The sequence below is a fragment of the Cavia porcellus genome, unplaced genomic scaffold, assembly GCF_034190915.1.
Source record: "Cavia porcellus strain 051 isolate PalLab524CR breed Dunkin Hartley unplaced genomic scaffold, mCavPor4.1 scaffold_33, whole genome shotgun sequence".
Classification (NCBI taxonomy): Eukaryota; Metazoa; Chordata; class Mammalia; order Rodentia; family Caviidae; genus Cavia; species Cavia porcellus.
Window position 1 is genome coordinate 19,923,646 of NW_026947516.1, and position 26,650 is coordinate 19,950,295.

At 34.2% G+C, this 26,650-nt stretch overlaps 1 protein-coding gene across 1 annotated transcript; it reads right to left on the bottom strand.

Moving 5' to 3' along the window:
• On the bottom strand, window positions 1-26,440 carry Bend2 (BEN domain containing 2). The gene is made up of 6 exons (XM_063242813.1): window positions 26,308-26,440; window positions 23,967-24,089; window positions 22,644-22,751; window positions 15,963-16,088; window positions 6,941-7,144; window positions 1-2,856 (listed from the first exon to the last, which is right to left on the bottom strand). The coding sequence occupies exons 1-6, from the start codon at window positions 26,429-26,431 to the stop codon at window positions 2,651-2,653; spliced, it is 891 nt and encodes a 296-aa protein (XP_063098883.1). The 5' UTR covers window positions 26,432-26,440; the 3' UTR covers window positions 1-2,650.
• Between the last annotated feature and the right edge of the window lie 210 nt (window positions 26,441-26,650).

Sequence of the window (26,650 nt, forward strand, 5' to 3'; positions counted from 1 at the left end):
AAAAAAAAAAAAAAAAAAGACAGTAAAAAATAAAAATAAACTGTACTATCCAATATAGTAGTCACTATCTACCTATTACTTAATTTTAAATTTTAGTTAGCTAAAATGAGATAAAATCTTAAATTTAGTTTATCCAATTAGTCACGACTCATGTGCTCTATAACTACATATACCCAGTGACTGCCACAATGGGCACTATAAATTTTTTTTTGTTTTTCAAATTTGTTATGTTTACCTATGTTTCTATTGTCATGGAAAGTTCTATTAAATAAGGCTGTTTTAAATAGCTTATATAAGCAATTACCATAAAACAATTAAGTCATGTAAGTATGGAAAAATGCTTGTAAATACAGTGGTTTTTTTTGCAGTTTTGCTTCCATTCCAAGGATTATTTCAGAGACCAGAACATACAAATCTAATTTGAAAACTGCACATACAAGTTGAATTTTACTTTTTCCAACTATGTAATTTTAATTTTCTAATTTTGTTTTTAATTCACAAATAATAATTGCATATATTTATAGGGCATAACGTGATGTTTTGATAATATGTTTAGAATGTGAATTACTTTCATATACTACCTTTATTATTACTAATTTGTACAATTATTTGTGAAGATGAATGGTGAAGGTAAAGACTATCTTAGATGAATCTAAATAACTGTGGTCAAAAACTTTTTGCCCTTTATGAAGGGTTTTGTATGCAATATTTTAAAAATTATTTTTTAAAACCTTTGTTATTCTAGCCTAAATACATAAAGATTATATATAGAAAAACCATAGCTAAAGGCAACTACTACAGCAAATTATTTAGTTAGACAACACAATATTTAAAAGTAAATTCTATCCAGGCATGGTAATACACACCTGCAATCTCCGGAGGAATTCAGGAGGCTGAGGCAGGTGGCTGAGGCAGGTTGGAGGCCAGCCTGGGCTACATAGTGAGACCACACATCAACAAATAAAAAGTAAATTTAAATGCTAAATCCCTTTCTTGTTTTTCTTGGGGGGGGCAGTATTTTAAAGAGAAAAAAGGCAGAAAAATCAAGAAACAAACATTTTAAAAACAAAAACAAATGCAAAATGACAATAACAGAAAAACACAATGGCAACAAAGGATTTGGACTGAACCCAAGGTCTCAAGCATGTTAAACAAGTGCTCTACCACCGATGTACACTCTCAGGTCCCCTAATCAAATCTTTTATAACCAACCTTTATAAAGTTATACTGAATTTCACTGAAATATTCTAAAAGTTGAACTTAATTTTCAAAACAGGTTTCATATAAAATATGCATTCAATAAAGCAGTCATATAAAAACACCCTGAACTATTTACAAAAATAGCAACTTGTCAATTCTCACACAAATTGTAGTAATTGACTGGCAACATTACTTTCTGTTAAATTTTCCTATCTTCTGCAAAAACTGAAGTTAGTTTAGATCAATTATCTAGGGCAAAGCTGTGAGTCACCAGTAAATGGCCATAGTAACTCTTTCAAGAGAAATACTTTCTTAATAACTAAAACTTGCATTAAATGAATGAAGATTGTTGACAGTCTAAAAGATATAGCTGATAAAATGTTTCCTAAACACAAATGATCAAATGATGAAATTATACTTATTTAATATGGATAAAACATTCAAGAATTTTCTTTAAAATCAGGGGTTTAGTTTAACAATAAAATTGTATTCATGAACAAAATAAATTTTTGAAAAATTTCCAATAATTTTGCCAGTATCCTTTAAGACCACTTTTGTCTCATCAAATTTCTGACCAATATTTTCTTACACTTAAATATTGTGAGATTTAAATTTGTATGCATTTTGACTAGTAAAATCTATCTGAAAAATACAGAAAATACTAAACTTTTATCCAGACACTTTGGAAACCAAGAATAATGTCTGAATTTGGTCAAATTCTTATTATTCATGGTGATAACTTCTTTAAACTTCAAACTACTTAAAATGTACCAAAACATCTCCTGAAATAATTTTTTGTGTTCAACCTGAGAAAACATCTATAATAAAATGTTATCATGAAGTAGTTAAAAGAATACTTTCTTATCAGGAGTAAATCAAAAGAACATAAGTCTAAGTCCGGAAGACTTAGGTCAAACAAATGTCATATCAATTCTAAAATTCTGAAGAATGTTTAAGAAAGTTACAGTGGGTATTTTGGACATATGTAAAACACATCTCCTTCTAAATCAGCACAATCTGCATCTCAACTCTGTTGTTTCAATTCTCTTGATAAATACTGAGTGTCTATTACATGAAAGTTATTACGTTTAACATTGTGGTTTATGCTTTCAACCACAGTTCTCTACTTGTCTACCTGTGCTTCACTGACATTCAGATTTCACCTGTCACTAAGTGCTAAATATGTTAGCTCTCTACATTGAAACAGCAACAATAACAATAGTTAGCAGTTTGCTACTATTCCCTCAATCAGAGATTCACGGCAGCATACTGCCTATCATTTTGTCTAGTCTAGAGAGACAGAACCATTATATATATATATCTTCCTACTCCAATTCTGTCTCCCTTTACAGGCAGAAAAAGAGCTCTGGCTATTTTTTCAGATTTATTTTGGAATTATAACTGAGAGGCTTATAGCCGATCCAACATTTTTAAGTGGGATGGCTGACGTTTAAATGCTTGAGTTGGGTTCATCGTCATCTCTTGGCTTTGGCTGTGTTGAAGGATTTGCTGAAAGCAGCTTTTGTAATTTGATCGTAGTATTCTTGAGGTTAGATCTAAACTTCCAGATATAGTTGTCAATGGCGAGCACACACAGCATCCAGTCACATCCATTTTCTGTTAGATCATAAACAGGATAGTTGTCTTGGAGAAACTCTGGTGATAAAGTCCCAAAACAGAACAGTTATTTTTCAGAGAAATGTAATCATCCCTAATTCTACTGCGCGCGCACACGCGCTCAGGGTTAAATTCAGGGCATCACTTACACTAAGCACACATTCTTCTACTGAGCTATACCTTCCACCCAGTGTCCTTAAAATTTTAACTAAAATGTATCAAATCTGCATCTAGCACACTATTTATTATCTCAAACACAGGAATGTTAAGCCTTTGTAATGTGCAGGAGGCTGCAGTGTCTTTAACCCTGGAAATGCAAGAAGCTGTAACTTCTGTTTTTGCTACTCCTGGATTTATATCAGACAAAAGGGATAAGGATTTTTGTATATTGCAATTATAGGATAACTTGTATTGGGGAAAATGATACAGTAATATAATTCAAGGAGCACTCTGTAAAAAAGTGGAAGAACAAACAAAGGTAAAGATGGAGAAGAGAAATCTTTATTAGAAGAGCAAAGTTGACTCTGATAGGTAATTACCTCAGTACTTTTGAGTCCTAAAACAAAAGAATTTGGTGATCCCTACAAGTTGGCATTAGTTTGCAACATTAACCTCACTTGTTTTTTTATTAGGGTTAACAGACTGATAAATCAAAACAATGCCGTTAACACAATATATATCCAAAATTTTTAGTAAGATATATCAAAGTGAAAACATTTTCAAAACCAAAGGAATAAAGAAAACAGCTATAGTAGGTCACTGGATTCAATATAAAGCTGTCTCCTGCTGAACTGAACATTTTTATTAACAATAGGAAGTTAGGGAAAGGCCTGTCCCATGTGCCCATGAAGAAAGCTGGATGGATAATTAACACATGGGAAGACAAATACACCATCCCAACCAAAGCCTGCAATAGGTAGTGACAAAGGGCCAACACTGGCTAGTGTATTTTCTGAAAAACTAGTCCTGGAAGAAGTTTCTTGGGGGAAAAGTCTCTAATTGTGTAAATGGGAAATGCTAGTCCCCCACGGGGGATATACATTACACATGGCATATTGAATGCTTTGAGAAATTTCATAGTAAAAGTACATATCATCAGTAACTGTCATCATTCAAAAATTATAAATGAAGTAGCTCTGGTGGGGCACATAAATGAGGGAGGTGGCAGTGCAGGACAAAAGAGCCAGATCTGGACAGAGCTGGCAGGCTTCACAGCTAAAAGCATTGGAAACACGTTTTAAATTTGAGAGTCTACTGAGATCCTTGAGGTGCTCGCTAAAGTCTTTCCAGATTTTATCTAAGAAGCACGTTATTCATGAAATACCTACCAAATCCAGATGTCTTCGAGAAACTGTTTGAGGAAAGCTGACCTATACTAACAGGATAAAATGCATGAAAAATAATATGAAATCCTATACTGACATTTAAAAATACAGAAGAAATGGTGTTATGGTTTAGAACTAAAATGTGCCCCAAACAGATCTCAATGTGACTGAATCATGGGAGCATTATACTCATCAGTGCATTTAGGAGATGGCACAAGGTTGGAAGTGGGTCACTGGGGGTGTGTCCTGAAGGGTGTTTTCTTGCCTTTTCTTAAAAGATTTGTGAAGTACTTCTTATTGCTACAGTTTTGTAGTTCTCTAATATACAGATATGGATGGAATAATGTATAAGAAGAAAGGGTTTTTTATTACAAATCTGTAGCCTATTAACTTTCTCCATATAAACTAGCCCCTAAAGAGCCCTTATACAAATTAACTCTTGTCAGAGAATTTCTTATGTGAAATAAATACCGTTAGTAAATGGATATAGTTATCTTTGACTACTGAGTTCTTTCCAAAAACATTTGGGATAAGAAATGATACCAGAATAATAACTTGGTTTATCCATTTAGCGGGATACTAATCATCAGTTAAAATATATGAACAGGTCTCCAAAAACAATGTAGAGGGATAAAAATATACAAAAGGATATGCACTATACATTCCCATTTATGAACATTAAAACAATATTATAAACATAGAACAGTATTATATATTAATTATGAATTTATTAACATAGATAACGTGGGAATGATCTAACTCCTGAACTGTGATTATTTCTAGGGAGAAAGAGAAGCAAAAGAGATGATGGGCTATAGTATTCATTATATCACTAATACCTCATTAAAATGGGTAAATGGGCAGAAAAGTATTGATTATAGTATTATATTTGTATGCATACATTTTTGTGTTTGCAATTGTTTGTAATAAAGTGATACTTTTATAGATTACATTAATGGCTGTAAGCCCAGGCTTTCTCCTACATAGGCATCGCCTGTGTCTGTCTGGTCACTCAGTTTTTGTTGGGGCTCTTTCAGTTTGCCAAGCTCACTTTATCTTTCTATAAAAGTGAAATATGCTTTCTTGATGGCTTATATTCATTCTTTGGGTCTCACTTTTCCCTTAGGGACAAAATGACTCCTCTGTATTTTCTACTGAAATAACTCACATGACTGTCCTTCTACAAAGCAATGGAACCTTGAATTTTATAAGAAATCTGTTAAAATATACCCTATGTGGATAATGTATCAGACTTGTGCGGAATACTTTTTACTGCAATAGACTATTTTTGATTTTCATATAATGAGAGAAAACAAGATGGAAAAACACAAAGCAATATTTTTCATAAACTTCTAGGAAATTAAGCTAGTTCAAACATTAAAGAGCTACAAAAGTTGCTTCCCTCACATTAAGAAAGACATTATTTCTTCTATAAATACATTCAATTCAAAGTTAGTTTAAAAAACTTTTTCTACTTTAAGGTAGGAGGACACTGGATTTAGGAATTTTGCCTGGTGGGCTAGCCCAGTGGTGTCTGAATTATAAGGTATGATTAGTTATTAGGTTGTGAAGTCAGTTGTAAAACAGTTAAAAGGAATATAATAGAACGTGGGTGTGGTGGCATGTACCTATAACTTCAGCCCTTGGGAGGCTTAGGCAGGAGGATCACCATGAGTTCGAGACCAGTCTAGACTACATAGTGAGTCTCAAGGCCAGGGTGAAATATATAGTGAGACTCTGTCTCAAAAAAACACTGGAATACAACTGTTAGAGAAAGAGAACACGTTGGGGAAACTTGCTTTTTTTTTTTTTAAACAAACCACACATACAGACTGTGACTAGGTCACAGAGTTAAGTTTTTGGGGTTTTTAATACAAGTTGCAGTACATTTTTAAAAGGCAGAAAAAGTTGAGTCAGATTAAAAAATCGGGTCAGATGACAGCAAATGCTTGCAAAAGAAGTAAGCAGTTTCTTTAGAATAAAATGCAATGTTGGGTTGAGGATTTAGCTCAGCAGTGTAAGCGCCTGCCTGGCAATCACAAGGTCATGAGGTCAATCCCAGCTACCAAGAAGTAAATAAAACAAAATAAAATAAAATAAAATGTCATTCCAATTTGCTATACATGAAGGAAGAACAAACCAAGAGCAGGTTAGGTGGGGTTCAGAGCAATGTCTTTCCGGGGCAGCAGAAAAACAAGAAAATATCATAATTCTTACTTTGTCCAAATTTGAGATTTCGCAGAATTATTTTTGGAAGCTTTTTCAACTTCATTTGCATATGTCATAAAACCACACTGTGCTAATGTTCATCATTTTAAAAACTAGCAAATTAACTTGCTGTGATACTGTTGACACTTCTTTCTACAAACTGATGAGGCCTTTCAATTAGGTTTTTTTTTTTTTTTTTTTTTGGTGGTACCGTGGATCAAACTCTGGACCTCATGCTTGCCAAGCAGGTGCTTATGCCACTGAGCTAAATCCTCAGCCTCCGAAGGCCTTTCAATTTTGACCTTAGGGCTCAATGAAGATATTTTAGTTTCCATATGCTCAGCAGGGAGTCACAGTCAATAACTCTTTTCCTATCCTAGTAAAGCCATTCAAGGAAGAGCAGTCAGCACTAAGAACCCAAATACAAAGAGAAATATAATTAATTAATTTACTTATTCTCTTAGAAGGGACTTAGTACAAGCACCACCTCTCCTCACAACATACACAAACTATGTGGATTCTTTTTTCTGCCCTTCTTCCCTAAAAAGACTGGCTTGTATTTATTTCAGTATACTCTACAAATAACAAACCTCGGAGGGCATTAATCCTATTGCAGTCAAGGGCACACAGGCCTTCATCTAAACTGCCATGGACGTTACTTCTGAGCAGGACATCTTCTGTGAACAGGTGGTGAAGGAGGTATTTGGCTGACTGCTGTGGGTGACACATGGATTTTGCTGTTTCCATTACTGAATTTGGTATCTTTATATGTCTGTATGGATTTCCAAAGTATCCTAAAAGCAAAAAAGAAAGACATCAGTTTTGATGGCACATGTTAGGTTGAACATTTTTTTTGTAACAGGGATCAAACTCATGACCTCGCACTTGCGAGGCAGGTGCTTACACCACTGAACTAAATCCTCAAGGTTGCACATTTTAAAGAGCTTTGACAGGGTAATTTTTCTGATTCTAGTGGGGATTAAAGCCAGGCTTTTCATGTCCCACTGAGCTATATATCGGGCCCTTTTTATGGTTTTTTTTTGTTTTTTGTTTTGTTTTGTTTTGTTTTGAGTCAAAGTGCAGGCCAAGCTCTAACTTGCAATCTTTCTACCTCAGCTTCCCAGAATGCTGGAATTACAGACATGGGCCACCATACTTGGCTGCTTTTTTCTGAATTTTTAGACATGAGAATTTGAGAAATTAAAAGAAGCCTTGAATTTTAGTGGATGAGAATGAGGCAGAAATCACTGCTAATGTGTTATACAAGTTCCAACTGTTTAAGGGAAAGATTTAGTGTTCTGTCACCTCTTAGGATACAGTAAGTTTTAAAATTACATTTACTATTAAATTCTATGTAGTTTTAAGTATTGTTTCTCTACTTACAAGAAAAGTTTTTTAAAATAAGCACCATGTTTTTCACTGAAAAATTTTAATTTTTATGTTTTCTATTTAGTATTAAACTTTTCATTTTACAAATCAACCAGTTGACTCATCTTAAATATAGTTTAGGTATATTTGAGCTGACAAAGTAAATGTTAATTTTAGCTTCTCATTTCTCCATTCTATAGTTTATCTTCATTTCTTTGCCATTTAGTAACACAAATTAACCATATTTGAAAAATACTGTACTTTGCATATAATAAAGAATTGTTGAGGAAAACATATTTGAAAAATTACTATTGTAAGTCAATAACCATTTTTTTATCTTGGAACACTCATCATTTAATGCATGGCAGAATAAATTGTTAAGTTACTCAGATCTAACATTTACCAAGAGTTTAAATTATTGAAACTCACTTAATGTGTCCAAAAACATAATTCTGAGACTAATCTCGTAATATTTATCAAGGGTCAGAAATGCAGCTTATACTCTACGATGGTAAGTTAATTTCTGAGAACCCAAGAAAACAATCCAAAATATTGAAAAAGCCATCCAAATGAATATAATTGTTTATAGTATGACTAATAATTCTCTCCCAAAAACATTTGTCAAGAAGTAATACACTTAGTTCAATAAACTTAGGTATACTGACTTGATGGTACTTTATAAATCTACTAAGCACAATGACTACAACGAGTAGATTGTTCATGAAAAATAAAGACACACTTTAAAGGAGGACAATTGTATATAGAGACCATAATGTTTCAAAAGGTTTGTAAGAAGAAAAAAAAAAAAAACAACAACAACAATGAAAATGCCCACCACAAGATTTTTTTTTTTTACAAAAAAGATATGTTGATTATGGAAACCTTTCCTTCCTTTTCAATATTTTCTAGTTTTTAAAATAAAATAGTGTAACAAGTACATACAACAATGGTGGCTGCTTGGTTAACAATGTACTTAGTTGCCCTGTTCCCTGACACAGTCTATAAGAGACCTGTAACACAAGCTCCCCAGATGAGTTATTTTTTCTTTTCCCCAGCATTGGGGCCACTCTAGATCCTTCTGCCATAGTTTTGGTTTGTGCTTTGCTTCTTTAAGTACAGGAGGTAGTTATCTGGTGATTTTTGTTTAATTTGCCAAGTCGGTTTTTACAATGTGTATAACCTTAACAGATATAGCCGTTAGGTTGCTTTTATAATGGAAAAATATAATATAAAAATACATTGCTTCAATAATTCAATTTGAACAGGATCCCAGGTAATAGTCTACCAACAGTTGACATGGGACACAGGGTACAGACACAATAAAGTTTTGCCACTTTAGGGACACTTGCTGATAGTGATGATGCTAAAGGCCAGCACTGAGAGGCACAAATGGCTGGTGGAACTGTCTCCTACAGAACCACTGCCACTTGACACAGAAGTAGAACATGACTTCAATAGACACCTGGCAGTAGGAATGCAACATTTATTTTATGCCAAAAACTCTCACTGAGCATGAACAATGTGCCAGACACAGAGAATAAACTTCAGGCTGATGACAGCTGTAGCTCCTTCCCCTTCACCTGTAAAGGCTGGTGCCTCCTTTGAGAGTTTATACTGCCAGATGAGTGATAAAAGGCTGTTCTCCACGGGAAAAATAAAGGATTCAGCTTAACTTTACAAATAACCAGTTCTACAACCAGGCATCTATATTTCATTAGCTTGTTAATATAAGAGGTTCAATAGCTCTAATCTCTTTTGAAATTTTTTCCAACACATGAAAAGGTAAAGAGAATAGTACATTGAGTCCCTGGAACACATCACCCAGACCCAATATGTATCTGAAAAATAATTTACTTTTAAAACTCACCTAGTGACTCAGGAGTTATCACTGCATTATGACTACCATCAGGCTTAGCATTATTTCTCTGCAAAGAATTCTCATTTTCTCTTGTTTGTAAGGCCCTTTTCTATAGAGACAACTGAGAACTACCCTCACCACCACAATCTCTTCAAGCATTCACATGCATAGATGTCAGTGTAATGGGGTTGGGCGTCTTTATTTTTGCCAACAATGTATAGACCAAGTCCTGTAATTACAAGGTATATACAGACACTACTCTCTTAACAACCAAGTTCTATTTCTGCAAGTAGGTTGTTGAATGAGTTATCTGTCTTAGATACTTTTCTCATTGCTGAGACAAAATGTCTGACACCCAAAGTTAAAACAAGGAAAGATTTATTCTGGCTCACAGTTTGTAGAGGTCTCAGTTCATGGTTGGCTGGCTCCAAGGCAGGGTGGCATGGCAGAGGGGCATCACAATGGAGAAACAGTTCACAGCAGGCAGAAGGTAGAAAAACAGCAGAAAACAACAACAGTGGCACTCCTTCTGTCCTTTATATTGTATCCAAACCACCTGCTCTAGCACTCACACTCTTAATCCTAGCACTATTAATCCTATAATTGCAACATGAATCAGTCCCAGCATCATATCCTTAAACTCAGCATCACACAACCTAGATTCAGTCACTTCTGAAAAGCCCCATGATTACATGAGGCTTTGGGAGGACATCTAGATACAAGTCATAACAGTTGCTAACTGAGGAATTGTATATAGTATGTACATTACAATATTCACAACAAGGAAATGGTCAAAGAAATTTCCAACTTGATGGCTTTGTTTTTATTTACATGTAGTATTATAATGTATAAAAGAACATGAAATTATAACACTGTAAAAAGTACAATACTATACTGTAGAAGAAGGCACCATAAGGCAGCATTACCACACACATTCCCGTGTCCTAAGTCCAAATATGGGTTGTAAATGTAAATGGTGGGTTGTAAGTCCAAACAGTCATTAATTAGGGAAATCATTAAATGAAGAGTATCTTTACATGCTATAGCATCTAACAGGAATCCCAAGGCTGGTAGGGAAGCAACATCTCTAAAAAGGTGAGCTGACATTATACAAATACTGTGTGCCACAATACTATCTGAAAGGAAGCAGAAGTGTGAATGCTTCCTCACAGTACCATAACTTGCTGTTTGTCAGGGACTTGGTAGCTCAGTTCAATGAACTGAACAATAATTTGCACAAAATAAGTGCATGATAAACATTCCATGAATAAATGAGTTTCTTGGGGATGACAATTTTTGTTTGTATTTAACATTTGGTTTATTTACTTTTTTTTTCCCTAGTGGGTTTCTAACTTGGTTGTACATTTGAATTACCTTAGGGATCATTCTTTTAAAAATAGTCATGATGGGCCCTACTTTCAGTAAACTCAACCAAAATCTCTGGTGATGGAAGAAGACAGTCATTTTTAAAAGTGTTTTTAAAAGTGTCTTACATGATTTCAATATGCATCCAGAAGTAACAATCATTGCTCTAGACAAGGGCTTCTAAAACTTTAGTGTGTTTGCAAACTACCTGGAGAGTATTGCTAAAATGCAAACTCTGCATCAGTAGGTCACATATAGAAACCAAGGACTGCACTATATGCTGTCCAGAGCTGCATAACTATCTGTTTATTTGTCAAGCACACAGCAGGCACCTGGCAGATGTTGCTTCTCTTCTGATGCTCAAGCATATATGCAAATTATCATTTTCCAGGCAGCATCTTAATTTTACATGCAAATTGTTTTGGGTGCAGTTTTTGAAAGCTATATAATGGAATGTTAAAAATAAGCAGACTGGTTTCAGACAGATGGTGCTTGAGCTATCACTGAAATCAAGCCGTTCACCAGGAAAACATACGCTCAAATACACATATTCTTGGCAAACAGTTTTTATAAACTTACTCTACAAAGATAAAGATAACTAGCCAGGGCAATAATAAAGTGGAGTTTTTAGAGAGGATACTGGAAATCGGAAATTGTCATTAAGTTAAATATTTTATCAGAAGACAAAAGATACAGTATTTTCCCTAATTTTTTTAGAATAAAAAAATGTCTCTAAAAACTCTGAAGATAAAATGGTTGAGAAGGAAATTAGATACTTTTTAACTGTTTAGGGTGTAAATTATCTGTGATCGTACAATCTTGAGACAAGCATTCTTTTTACCAGGTTCTACCATCACTAGAAGGAAACAAGTTAAGAGGGCCTGTCTAAAGGTCCTCAGCCACCAGAGAAACAGTCAAGGAACATACACACCTGGCTCCTTTTCATGTTACTCGGTGAAATAATAGAAAAGATTTTATAAACATCTTTGTAGCTGAAGCTTGTTCTAGTATAGCCCTTAGTTTCATGTGTACTAATCATAACAATGTATTTGATTTTTCCTTAGGCTATTTTATAGTATATAAAAGTCAAGTAGTGAAACTGGCACTATGCTTTTGAAAGAATGAGACTGTCCCCTTAATTAAGTAAATGAGATGTTTAGCATATGGCCTGAAGACTCTGTGTTATACTCAGTTACAGCATTGTATGTAGTATAGATTTATGCAGTAGTTATCATACTTAGATAAAAAATAAGTTACTGCAGTAATTTTGGCTTTAGAACACGAATAACAAATCAGAGAACTGATACAAGAAATATAGGCTTTCCAGTCTTTTCCATATTCACTCAAATCAAAGTTGGGAAAAAGTATTGCCAGATATTTTGAAAATGGCAGAAAGTATTCAGGAAAATTTGAAATGAAATTAACAAAAAAGAATAATAAAAATTGTATTTAAAATAAGCCACAATTTTTCCTCTTCCTGATTGTTATTCCTTTCTTTATTCATTCTGAGAGTTTACAAGTTTCACCCAATGGGGATGCTCTGCCAAATTATCATATTTCTTGTCACACAAGTTACCCTAAAAAACACTGACCTAGGAAGTCAAATAAGGCCATGGTACTTTTAAAAATGTGTATAACCAAAAGCCAAATCTTACAAGGTGCTAAAGCTATCTAATATTTCAATGGGTAAGTTAGAACTAAGAAAGGACAATCAGTAAAGAGGAAATAGAGTCATTGCAAACATTATGACACCAAGATTTATTTCCTTATGCACTCACTCTATCTTGCCCATAAGGTATCTTTCTGACCAAAACATCTTTCCTATATCCTTTACCTAGCTAAGAAGTCTTCTGATTCAAATACCTGTCCTTAGAAAAGTCTACTCAAACCTCCTCAAAGAAGGTTCTCTATTCTCTGAGCTTTGTCTCATCACCACCACACTGGTCTGGAATTTCTGTTGCCTGAAGTGTCCCATTCTGGACTTAGAGCTCCTTGTGGGCAGAATGCATCTTCCTTGTGGTGTCTTCAGTGCCTATGCATTCTAGGGCCTCAATACAACAATTCTGGAGGTGCATTAATTATGAGATTCTATTTCACGATTGTTAGTCACTAACACTATAAAGTCTGATTTTATTCTCATATCCTTCACTTATTTAGCCTCTTTAATTTTTCATATCAAGTTTTAGCACTAAAAAAAGGACTTATTACTCACCATAAGCAACTAACATCAGGAGACTTTGTCTTAGTGCATCAATCTATGGACAAGTTTTATTCCTTAGAAGTTGTTTCCCATTACATATCACAAAATTGTAAAATCAGAGTCAGCCAGATGACTATTATGAACTCTCCCACCTGTGATCCTGTAAGCTTACCTAATAAATCTACTTGTACAATTATTAACATATTTTCTATTAATCCTGTTCCTCTAGAGATCCCTAACCAATACAGAGGTTGGTACCAAGCGAAGTTCTACTAAAGAAACAGGATTGTAAGCATGAATTTCTCTAATCCATTTAATGGATCCTTAGAGTTGGCCCTCTAATTTGGGGGCTTTTATCAGCTCTACATTGAGAATCAAGAGCAAATGATTTTTAAAGTTAAAATTATTTTAAAAGCTTTGAGTTTGGCCAGAAAGAAAGCTCTGGTAAAGATGGGGATCGTACAGATAGAACAGAGATTTGGCTGCTGAAGAAATTAGCATAAAAATGAATCCATGAACTTTGGACTAGGACAATAAAAAAGATAGACTGAGGGCATCACAGCAACCAGCAGGACCTCCACCCTTTCAAGGCTCAAAATTGCAAAATTGAAAAACTTTGCTTCAGGGTACCATACTCCAGAATAGGGGTAGCCTAGAGAACACCATTTGATTCCCTAGGCTTCAGGTCAACTTGCTTATTCATCTAGGCCTTCGGAAACCTTTGCGACTACTAGCAAGAACCAAAAGGGTCCAGCTACCACTCCAGTCAGCAGCACCTTGGCACCATCCACATAGTGCTGGTTATGCATGAGTTGTGGGGTTAGGAAGGCTTCCACTCAGATTTCAGAAGAAGGCCTGGGAGCCTAAGAGATAGAGACCTGAGAGAGCAGTTCATGAAGCTGTGAGAGGAAAGCCTAAAGTACTATGGAGACCCCAGGATATTGGAAAAACCAGTAATGTGAATCATCTGAGGAAAGCCTCACTGAGTGAGCAAAGAAAGTCCACAAGAGAAGCAGTGAGAGCTGCAACCACCTATAGTACCATAGGGGCAGGGCCACACAACTGGTTTACAGTTCATTTTGCCACAAATTGCCTTTTGTGCTAGACACAGAACTATGTGATTTAATGTTTTCCCTGATGGGTTTTGGTATTGCTTTGACCCCATTCATTTCTGTCATTCTATTTCTACCTTTTACAATGTGAATGTTTACCCTGTACCACTGTGTCTTGGAATAGTTTAACTTCCTTTTCATTTTTACAGGGGCTCACAGATAAAGAGTTTGCCTTAAAACTCAGAGGAAACTTTGTATTTGGACGTTTTAGCAATGTTAAAAAAATAAGACTTTGACAACTCTTAGAAATAGACTGAACGCATTTTTCACAGAGATGCACAAGCATTTTGGGAATCCAGGGACAGAATGTTATGATTTATATAAAATTGTCCCCAAAGCTTTATGAGCTCATAGGTGGAGCTTTTGGCAGGTAACTGGATCTTGGATATGATACTGGATTAGTTCACTGAGATCCTTCTCTTCCCTTGAGAGTTCACTGCTTCTTGCCTGCCATGGCTCTGTCATGCTACCCTTGTAGCCAGCCAACAATCGATTAAAACCTCTCCAATTATGAGCCAAATTTGAAGTCTTTTTTCCTTTTAAGTTGTGGGTATCAGTTATTGTGTCTCCACTATGAAGAAGTAAATAAAACGACCAATACAGCAGAAGTCATTTAACTAATTCCCTATTGTTTATTTGTTGCTCATTTTTCATGATTCCACAAAAGGATATTCTTTTTTTTTTTCAGCTATATAGGAGGCTTTTTCGGAGGTGAAGACAACTCTGTCTTCCTAGAAGACAACTCTCCCACTTGGCTTTATAAGTCAGATAGCAACTGCAAGCCATGGAAGGAGAGGGCTTGAGCAGGCCTCAATTAAAAGGACATTCTTATACCAAATTTTTAATGTAAATATTTTATCATAGCTTCAGACAGAAGTGGGATTACTAAATCAACTGGCATAAATAATTTACATATATTTGGATTTTAACAGAAACTACCCCTCAGAAAGTGCTTGCCAATTTATAATTCTAGTAACACTGCACCAATGTGCTCATTTTAGTACAAAAACTGTATTTTTTCAATATTTCTTCTAGTTTTGGTAACAAAACAATTTAAAGAAAAGCCTCTTCCTTCAGCAAACTGGTCTCCAGATTGATCTCAATGCCTGTTTGTATAATGAAGATGTCCACACTTGTCCCTTGACCTACTGTCCCTGGATGCTTTTTTGTTACAACAGCAGAGTTGAGTAGTTCAGACTGACAATACTATCTATCCTTTTACAGACAAAGTTTACTGACTTTTGCTCTAGAACATTAATTAGAGATAAGGACTCAGGAACGAAGACCTAAAGGAACTATGAAATATTTGGAAGGCTTGCCCCTAGAGACCAAAGAGCCTGGGGTCCCTTCATCTCTACCACTGTGGCTGGGAAGATGGTACAGGAGACTGGTAAGCAACATAAGTTTTAAAGTTAAAGAGAACTAGGGTAGAGTTCAGTGTCACTCATCTGCTTTGTGAACTTGAAAATTAGAACAATAAAGTACTAAGACACCATGCTGTGTTTATGAGTATTAAGTGAGAATAGGTACATCATTTGATCAGCACAGTGCCTTGCATATAAAATGCACTCAATAAATGCAAGTCATCATTGTATCACCTAAAACCAGCCCTCAAAATAGGAAACAAAAAGCTTCCACTAGTGTGCAGGAAAAATGCTGATGAAACAGTTAAACAATGCTACTTCTAATAAGTATCATTTCAAACTTACCAAAACTATGAGGATGAGAAGCAGATGATGAGGAAGGATGTTGACAATCACAGCTTGTCAGGAAGTCTGGGTGATTCATTGCACCAAGGCTGTTTTCCATATTGATTTCTGTTTCAACCAATATTTCTGTAAGTAAAAGAATTAAAAGAAAGAAGCTCTCAACTTCATATTCTGTATCCAGTCAGAATTGTTCTTTGGCTGTGAGGGGGAAATAAACACATGAGAGACAAGTGAAAAGCAAAAAAACATTTGTCACCAGCACACCTACTCTTAAAGAATACCTCAAGGAAGGTTTTTAGACAGAACATTATGATGAGAGTAGGAATCCTGGAGCATCAAAAAGAAAGAAAGAACAGAAATACACATATGGATAAACTAGACCATTCATATATCATTGGGGGAGATGTAAAAAATGAAAAACAATTTGGCAGTTTCTTTTAAAACTACTTGTCCAATTAACACATAACCTAGTAATTTCACTCTTGGGCATTTATCCTAGAGAAATAAGAGTCCATTCTGACACAAAAACCAGCACATGAGTGCTCTTAGCAGCTTTATTTATGATAGCTCAAAGCCAAAATCAACTCAAGTGTCGTTCCATGATTAAAAAAACTATAATACATCTATATTGTAGAATACTACTCAACAAAATAAAGGAAGAACAGAAATATAGGTGAATACAAAACTGTCATGTTTTCTAAATCATATGGGATTTCTGAAACCAAAATAAAAGCTCCATATGATACTTAAGCCAATAAAATTTAAAAGTGAAAAGAGCAAAGGTAATTAAGAAGAATTAAACTTTAAAAAACTTTACTTCAAGCCAAGCATAGTGAACACACCTGAGAGGGTAAGGCAAGAAAATCATGAGTTCAAGGCCAGCCTGGGCAACATAGCAAGTTGGTGGCTAGACTGGGCTAGTTAGACCTCATTTTGAAAACAAAACAAGAGGGGCTGGAGATTTAGCTCAGTGGCATAAGTGCCTGCCTTGCAAGCAGGCAGTTGTGAATTCGATCCCTGGTATTGATAAAAAAGGAAAAAGACAAAAAAAAAAAAAAAAGAAAAGAAAACAAACAAAGAAAAGAAGACTTGATTCCAAGTGGTAAAATGTTCATACCAACAGATTGTGGTAAGTGATATATGTATACAATAACCTAGAGCAACCACCAGGAAACCTATGCAAAATAATAGGTTTACATACTTCTCTAAGAAATTAATGGAGGCTTTGGGATAGTTGATATCACACTTTTGAGATTTCTCATTATCTAATTAGGGGTGGGCCATCCTCTTCCACCTACTAAGTCTAAAACTAAAACCACTAAAACTGTGACTACTAAAACTAAGACTACAAAAACTAAAGACAAGACTGAGACCACAATTATTGACTAAGGTAATGATGTCACTCATGTATTCTTGCTACATTAGATCAATATGACCTAAGCAACTATATTTGTAATCGTATTGATCGATCATAATTTTGATCCATGTTTTACCCACCTCATGATTTTGCTCTATAAAACTTCCTTTGCAAGGTGGGCTCATTGGCAACTCATTCAGGACCCCTTATGTCTCTCAGTAGCTAGTCCTAGTCCCCATTCCCTCATTCCTAATCTCCATTCCTTTTCTCCAAAAGTTTTTCTACTCTTAAAAAATAAGAAACAAATTAAGATGTAATGCTAAAAACTATTCAAGTAACCTAAAGGCATGAAAGAGAAACACAGCAATGACAAACAAAAGAAAGAAACTTCTCAGGGTGGTGGCACATGCTTGTAATCCCAGGCTGAGGCAAGAGGATCGTTGCAATTTCAAAACCAGCCTGGCCTACAAAGTGAGCGCACAACTAGCTTGAGCCTGAACTTCATAGCAAGTCCTGTCTCAAAAAAGGCAAAAAAAAAAATAGAAAAAGAAGCAAAACAAATGAAGCCACAAGTGATGTCACATGCCTATGATTCCAACACTCTGGGAAGCTGAGACAGGAGAATCACAACTGTAAGCCTAGCCTGGGCAACCTAGCAACTTACCAAGACCTAACTCAAAAAGTAAAAAAAATAAGAAGTTCAGGGTATGTAGATCAGTACAAAGACCCTGGGCTCAATCCCCAGTATTGAAAAAACTTTAATAAAATAAAAAGAAATAATAATAAAAGTAGATAGGGTCCTTAAGATGACAATAAATATCTTAAATACAAATGGTCTAAATCAATTAGATGGCAGCAATAACAAAGTAGATAAAAATAAGATGGAACTATATGCTGTTTTTAAGAAATTCTACAATTTCAATAGGTAAATTGAAAGTAAAAGGGTGAGACAAGTGTGAGGTCCATGCCTATAATTCCAGCACTGTTCTCAGAGACTGAGGCAGGAATATTGCTGTGAGCTTGACTAAGACCAGCCTGGGCCACATAGTGAGTTTAAGGCCAGCCTGACCTCCATAGCAAGACATTGCTTTTGTTTTCAAAAGACATAAAACAAAACAAAGCAAACAAAAAAGTAAAAGAATGAAGAATATGAAGATGGGCATGGTGGTGAATGTCTGTAATCCTAGTACAATGGAAGGTTGAAATAGAAAGATCACAAGTCCCAGTTCAGCTTAGGTAATTTATCAATTTATCAAGACCTTGTCTTAAAATAAATTAAAAAGGCTGGGAATGTAGCTCAGAGCAAAGGCCTTGGATTCAATTCCTAGTACTGAAAAAAAAGTAAAAGGATGAAAAATATGTTTCATATAAACATCAATCCAAAATTAAAGCAGCAGAAAATAAAGTTACTAGAAGAGAAAGGATGTTGTATATCAATGAAATATTAAGCCCCAGGAAGATATAATGATCCTCAATGTGTACACAGGAAACAACAATCTCAAATACTGAAAGAGCTGAAAGGAGAAACTGAGAAGTCCACAATTATAAGTCAACCTCAACACCAGCTCCTCAGCAACTGATAGGACAAGACAAAATAATCAAAGTCATAGAAGAACCTGCATAACATGGACCACTCAACGAGACTCACATTATAGAATATTCCTCCTACAAAAGGGAGACCATACATAATTACATGCCTTACCTCTAGAATATTCAACAAGACAGATCACCATCTGAGCCAAAGAAACAAATCCCAACAAATTTAAAAGAACAGAAATCATACAGGGTATATTTTCCAACCACAATGGAACCAATAATAAGACAACAATCAATTCACTAAACACTTGAAAATTAAACAGTATACACCTAAATAATCTACATGTCAAGAGGAATTTTATGAGGAAATTAAGAATTATGTTAGACTTATAACAATACAACACACCAAAACATATTGATACAATAACTCAGTAACAAAAGTAAAAATTATAATACTAAATACTCACATTAGAAAAGAGGAAAGGTATCAAATCCCTAATCTAAGTTTCTAAGACAAAAGCTAGGAAACAAAACAGAAGTAAGAGAATGAAATAATAAAGAATATATATCAATGAATCTGAAAATATGACAAATAGGAAATTAATAAAGCAAAAGTTGATTACCAAAAATCTGATTGTTATTAACAAACTTCTAGAAAAACAAAAATAAAGAGGTAACATAAACCATAAACATCAAGAATGAGTCAAAGGATATCACTGCATATTCAGCAACCATTGAAAGAACGATAAATACTACAATCCTATTGCACTCATTTTTTTAGTAACTTAGAAAAAATGGACCAATTCTTCTAAAACTAGAAACTACCAAAACTCAATCAAGGTGATACATGTAATATAAATAGTCCTATAAACATCAAAGAATTGGGATTTGCAAGTGAAAGTTATCCTCAGACTCAGATTATTTTACTGGACATTTTTATCAAATATTTAAAGAATTAAAATCAACTTTTCATATACTCTTCCATAAAATAAAAAACAGGAATCACATAGCTACACCATGTATAGGGCTAGTAAGTACTAATACCAAAACCAGACAAAGGAAGTCAAAATAAAGAAAACTGCAAATCAAGAACTTTTATGAAAGTAGACGAAAGAATTCCTACTCAAATATTTTCAAATAAAATACATAATGTATACCAAGAATTACATACTGTGATCAAGTATGCAAGGCTGGTCAACCCTGAAAAATCAATCAAGATAAGCAACTGCCTTAACAGGCTAAATATGAAAAACCATGTGAACACTGACATAGAAAAAGCATTTACCAAAATCCATCACCCATTCAGGATAGCTCTCATCACATTAGGAAAAGAGTGAAACTACTTGAATTTATTATGAAAAGCCTAAAGTTAATATCATACTAAATAGTGAAAAACTAAAATAGTTACCACTTAGATCAGGAACAAGACAAGGCTGTTTACTCCCACCTCAGACAAAAGACTTATATCTACAATATATAAAGAATCAAACTACCAATAGTATTTCTTATAGACCTCGAGAAAAAGGACCAGGGATTTATCTCAGTGGCTCAAGCACTTCCCTGGTAAAGTGTGAGGTTGTGACTTCGATCCCCAGTACAAAAAAAAAAAAAAAAAAAAAAACCTTGAGAGAAAAATCCTAAAATTCATATGGAACCAGAAAAAGAACTGGAATAGCAAAAGAAATTCTGGGTACCAAGAAAAAAGCATCACAATCCTAGATTTCAAGTTATATTTCAAAGTGACAGTGATTTAAAAAAAATGACAGTGGCAAAAAAATGTAGATCAATGGAACAGAATAAAAAATATATAAATAAGCCCAGGCACATTCAGCTATTTGATCTTTGACAAAGGGGCCAAAACCGTACAATAGAGGAAACATAGTGTCTTTAAAAATGGTGTTTTGCCTATTCCCCTTCTGGGTATCTTCTCAGGAGAATTAAAACATTGTACTACCGTTATATATGTGTACACATGTTTATAGCAGCACAATATGTAATAGGTAGATCTTGGAAACAACCTAAATGCCCATCACCCAAAGAATGGTTTTAAAAGATTTTTATATGATGGAGTACTACTCAGCCATAAAGAAGAGTAAACTTGAGACTTTTGTACATAAATGAATGTAACGAAAGACCATACTCATAAGTGAAATAAATCAGACTCACATGTGTAAATATTTTATTTTCTTCTTAGTGTGAAAGCTGAAAGAAATTTACATATATGTATATGTTTCCCTATGCAGTTCAGGTTGGTCTTGAGCTTTGTAGCTTGGGCTATTCACGAACTTGCAACAATACTCCTGCCTCAGCCTCCAAAGTGCTGGGATTATGGGTATTCATCATCACACCCAAGTATATATACACATTTGATAGTTAAGACAAGTTATACTACTGATTTCTCTTTGTTCACTGGGGAAATGTTTGTGTGCCAATATTGTTTGGACCATTAAATGCAGATATCTTGTACTCTGAGTAACTAGTGTGGAGATGGCAGTGCACAGTGTATTAACCATTGTTGCCCTCTAATTATCTTGTTTTGAAATTTTATTGTTTTTTTCTCTTTAAAATAAAATAAATAAAATGGTGTCGGGAAAACTAGGTTTTACAGGGTTTGTGGGCAGCAGCAGCATCCAAGTCTGCTCCTTAAGATAATGATTAGAATTCTGGACAAAGACCTCAGTAAAGCTAACTTTCTTGCTCAAATACATATTCATGTCCTAGTTAAATATTTTGTCAAGTACATCACATTGTATCTGCATAAAATTAAGTAAACTGAAGTTGGTTACTAAAGCAAAAAGGCTAAAATTTTTAAAAAATAACGGAAACATCAAACACTAGTAAAGATACAGAGAAAGCAAATTACTCACATATTGCTAGGAGGAAAGTAAAATGGTTTACCCACTCTGGAAATAGTTCAATACATTCTTATAATACTAAACATTCAATTACCATACCACCAAGCAAATAACTGCATGAAAAATATGTTCACACCAAAACCTACACACTATTACTATTACAAGCACTATATTTACTATTACAAGCACTGCTTGTAATAGTAAAAAAACTGGACACAATCTAGATGTCCTTTAAAGAGTAAATGGATAAACAAGCTATAATGCATCCATACCACAGAATGGTACTCACCAGTAAAAAGGAAGGAACTATTAAATGCAAAAGGCTACTTACTACTCAGGCAAAAAACAGATAAATCTCCAGGAAATTATTCTTGTAGAAAAAGTCATTCTCCAAATTTAAACCCTATTTGAATCTGTTTGTATAACATTCTTGCAATGACAAAATTATAAACAGGAGAACATACTAGTAGTTGGGTGGGTGCATGAAAAGGTCAGGGAGGAATGATATGAAGGTAAGTGTAGCTATAAAAAATCAACAACATGGGTTCTGAAGCTGATGGGATAGCTCAAGATTTGATGTACATCTGAACCTGCACATGATGTATGATTGCAGAGAATGAAATACACATGCAAACATAAATGATTAATACAGAGAAATCTGAGGACATGTAGTAGATCAATACTAGTAACTAAAATCAATTGTATCAATGTTAAGATCTTAGTTTTGATATTTTATTGTTTTTTGCAAAATATTATTACTGAGGGAAACTGAGTAAAGAATATACAATATTTCCCTCTATTGTTTTTCAGGCTGGCCTTTAATTCTGAAATATCTCAAAATGTTTTGAAACGTTATCACTAAGAAATAATATTAAGAATACCAATGAGTCTAGAATAGAGTGCTATTTGCAATATGAATCATTACAAACTCACCAAAACTGGAACTGATGGAAGAAGATTCTGTATTACTATTTTGATCACCGTTATTTTCCATTAAATTTGGACCATCCATTGACATGGGTCTCATTTCTGTGCTTGATTCTGTTTTGAGCAACATTTTATTTTTTATTTTTATAGTACATGTTTGTAGTACATAATGATTACATTGTGAGGAGCTGGTAGCTATGCATAACACATTTTAATATGTAAAATATTTTCACATGGTGAAAGACAAGACATCTCACCTGCTGGTGTGAAGGAAAAACAAAGGCATTCTCATACAAAGAAACAGTTACTTTAAAAGTTATCATTGGATGACTTACACTTAAAGAATGACGAAAGGAAGATCTTCACTCTGAAAAGATATGATGAAGGAAGAAATCTTACAGTATTAAAAAAGGAACAAAAAAGCTAAAAAGACCAGGAGTGGTTGTAGGGAAACTAGATCACTCCTGCAATTCTTGATGAACAGAAAATAGTACAGTCACTCTGGAAAGCAGCTGGGTAGTGTTTCATGAAACAAAACACACAGCATGTAAACCAGCAATTGCACTCCTAGGGGGTATCTTAAAGAAATGAAAGTTGTATGTTCACACAAAAATCTGTACGAGTGTTCATATCACCTTTAATTCTAAATACAAAAAACAGTAAACAACTCAGATACCACTTAATGTGTGAAAAAAGAAATGAAACATGGTATATCTATACCATAGAATAGGACTCAGCAGCAAAAAAGAAAAACTACTGATACATGCACTGACTTGGATGAACCTCCAAAGAATTATGGGTAGAATATGAGTCCATTTATATAAACTACAAAATTTTTTAAAAATTTAAAAAGGAGAACAAATAAGTGGTTGCAAGTGGCAGGGATAGAAAAGAACAGAAATAGACAGGTTAAAGGAGAAAAATGGATTTGGCTTCAAAGGATAACAGGTGGGATCCTTATTTCTATATCTTAACTGGATTATTTGGAAACCTCATCATGAAAACAAACACACACACACACTCACATACAAGTAAAAATGAGAACATCTCAATAAAATCTGATTTATCTGCAACAATATTTTGGTTTTGACATTTTACTACATATTTGTAAGATATTCTCACTGGGAAAATTCTGTGAAGCTGCAATTTCCACAAAATAACTTAATTTTTCATTTAAAAGCTGCTATCAGCTCACATAAAGAGAGTAATGGTAAACCTTTTAGAGATTTCAATGTAACAAAGAGCCCGCTACAGCATGCCTGCCATAGGTTCACCACGACTAATCTAGACTAACTAATCTATGCATAGTATACATCTTTTCAAACTTACCAGGACTGAAAGAACTACTTATAGATGAATAGGAAGACAGATCACTATCAGACTCCAGTAAACGTAATTTGTTCATTGGCCAGCGTTTCTTTTCAAGGTTACTTTCTTCTTCCTTCAACATTCCTACAAAGAAAACATTTTTGAAATGCTGTAAGAAAACACTCGTAATCATACTGTATATCCACCAAGAATCAGGTGAAAATAAAGATAGTCACAAAGAAAAACCAAAAGTATTTCTTACTAGCTGACTCTTATTTTAAAATGCCTAAAGGAAAATCTTTGATCAGAAAGACTATGATAGAAGAAATGGATCATCAGGAAGGAAGAAAGAACAGTAGAAGAGAAACAGTATGGCTACTGAGAAACTAGCACCACCATACATTTCTGGTAGAAATGGAAAACAGTACAGTTACTGGAAAATAATTTATCAGTTTCATATAAAACTAAAGATACAATTACCAAAGGACCCAGCTGTTGCATTCAGTAATAGAGAAATTAAAATGTGTGTTTGCATGTAGCACTACTGAATCTAGATCCATTAAACAAAATAAATGAAATAAAGAAAAACTAAAACCTTAAATGAGCATTTACAGCAACACGATGCCTACTAGACAAAAACAAGAAACCTAGTGGTTTCAACGGATAAACAGATAAACTATAGTGCATCTAGACTAATGGGGAGGAAGAATGATTCACCACAATATGGGTGAGTCTCAGAGAATTACACTGAGAAGAAAAAATACTACAAAAATGTTACATACTACATGATTCCATTTATTTTATTACTGAAGGGACAAATTACAGATCTGGAGAACAAATTAGTGGTTGCCAGCAGTTAGACACAGAAGGTGGGAGGGGAACAGTGATTGAAGGAAAGTTAATGCGACTGAAAAAGAACAATACAAGGGATTATAGTGGTAATACAGAACAATACAGTGGTAATAGAACTATTTAAGGGCTTCATGTAATAGAAGAAACATTGCTCTACACTTAAGGTAAAATTGAACTGACACACACATACACACACATACATATGCATACAAATGAATACAAGTAAAACTAGGTACATCTCAATATACAAGGACCATATCATACTAATATCATAGAAAACATTGCGTAATAGGAACACAGGCTCTTGCTGCATTATTACAACTGTATATGTAGCTAAATATTTTCCTGAAATTTACAAAGTTTATTTAGAAAAAGCTATCTCTATCTTGCACTAAACATGTTAATGAATCTAGATTCGATAGTGATACATGTAATATATGACATTTAAAATTCAACAGAATGGTGGAAGTTGCAGTGAGATAATGTAATTTTCTAATAAAGGTAAGTAATTTGTCTTCGGCCTCCTTTCCAGGCTAGTTTGTACTTTTTGCAAATATTTCTATAAATAAATTTTTTAAATTCTATAAATAAATATTATGAAATATTGAAAAAAGAATCTCAATCATGAATTCTATATCAGGCAAAACTATTTTTCAAGAATGAAAGGAAATATACTCTCACATGACAAAAAACTAGAAGTATTTGTCATTAGCCAAGATAATGGAATATGCTTATAATCTCAGTTACTTGGAAACCTGAGAGGAGTGCCTGAGCCATGAATTTGAGACCAGCCTAGAAAATATAGCAATAATAAAATAAAACAAAAAAATGCTTTTAAAAGGTCATTTTTTTTCTTTTATTTGTGCTCTTGAACAATTATCCTAAAGAAATCAAAACATGTTTATATACAAACCCATACATGAAAAGTCATTGCGGCTTACTTCAAATAGTTAAAAATCTGGAAAAAAAACCAGATGTCCTTCAATGGATGAACAACAGATAAACAAGCTGTGGTACATCCATAGCATGGAATCGTATTCAACAATTATAAAAGGAAAAAATGATACATCCAAGAAGACAGAGGAATCCCTAGAGAATTACACTGTGGTTAGGTGTGACTATAAATGGGCAAGACAAGGCATCGTTTTGATAATGGAAATGTTTACCTTGGACATCAAAGCTACTCAGATGAAAAAACTGAATAGAACTAAATACATACACACAAATTAATATAATTAACCAAGGAAATATCAATAAGTTTTGCATGTTGCATCAATGCCAACATCCTGGTTATGATGTTGTTCTATCATAGTAGTTTTACAAAACTGTTACTGGGAAACATGGGCAAAGTACAAATGATATTTATCCCTGTATCATTTCTTACAAGTACCTATTTACATAACCATGAAATTGAAAGTATAATTAAAAAACAGCTATCACTAGAGTTGCAAAGGATGTTCATAGATGTAGATAAAAGTGATACTAGCTAGAACTATCATTTTGAACTCACCACAATTGGGACAAATGCAGAGAACTGAAAATGAAGAACTTTGGTTTCTGTCACTTTCCAGTGAAGATGAGCAGCTAATTATCTCCAGATTATTTTCTGGGCTGTACTCCATATTTGATGGCATTTCTAACAGTACGAATTTTTCACCTACTAAAAAAATAAGAATCCTGAATAATGAATTCAATATTGGGTAAAATTATCCTTCAGGAAAAGGGAAAATAAAAATCCACACAAAAATAAAATTAAAATAGCTTGTCCCTAGCAGATTTACCTTTTTGTTTGTTTTGGGTTTGTTTTGGTTTGGTTTCCTGAGACAGAGTCCCATTATGTAGTTCAGGCTGGC

Coding starts and splice junctions, on each gene's coding strand:
- Bend2 (XM_063242813.1), bottom strand. CDS start 26,431: ATGCCATCAAATATGGAGTACAGCCCAGAAAATAATCTGGAGATAATT. Junction 24,090..26,307: donor CTGCATTTGTCCCAATTGTG/GTGAGTTCAAAA, acceptor TTTTCTTTGTAG/GAATGTTGAAGGAAGAAGAA. Junction 16,089..22,643: donor TTCCATCAGTTCCAGTTTTG/GTGAGTTTGTAA, acceptor TTTTACTTACAG/AAATATTGGTTGAAACAGAA.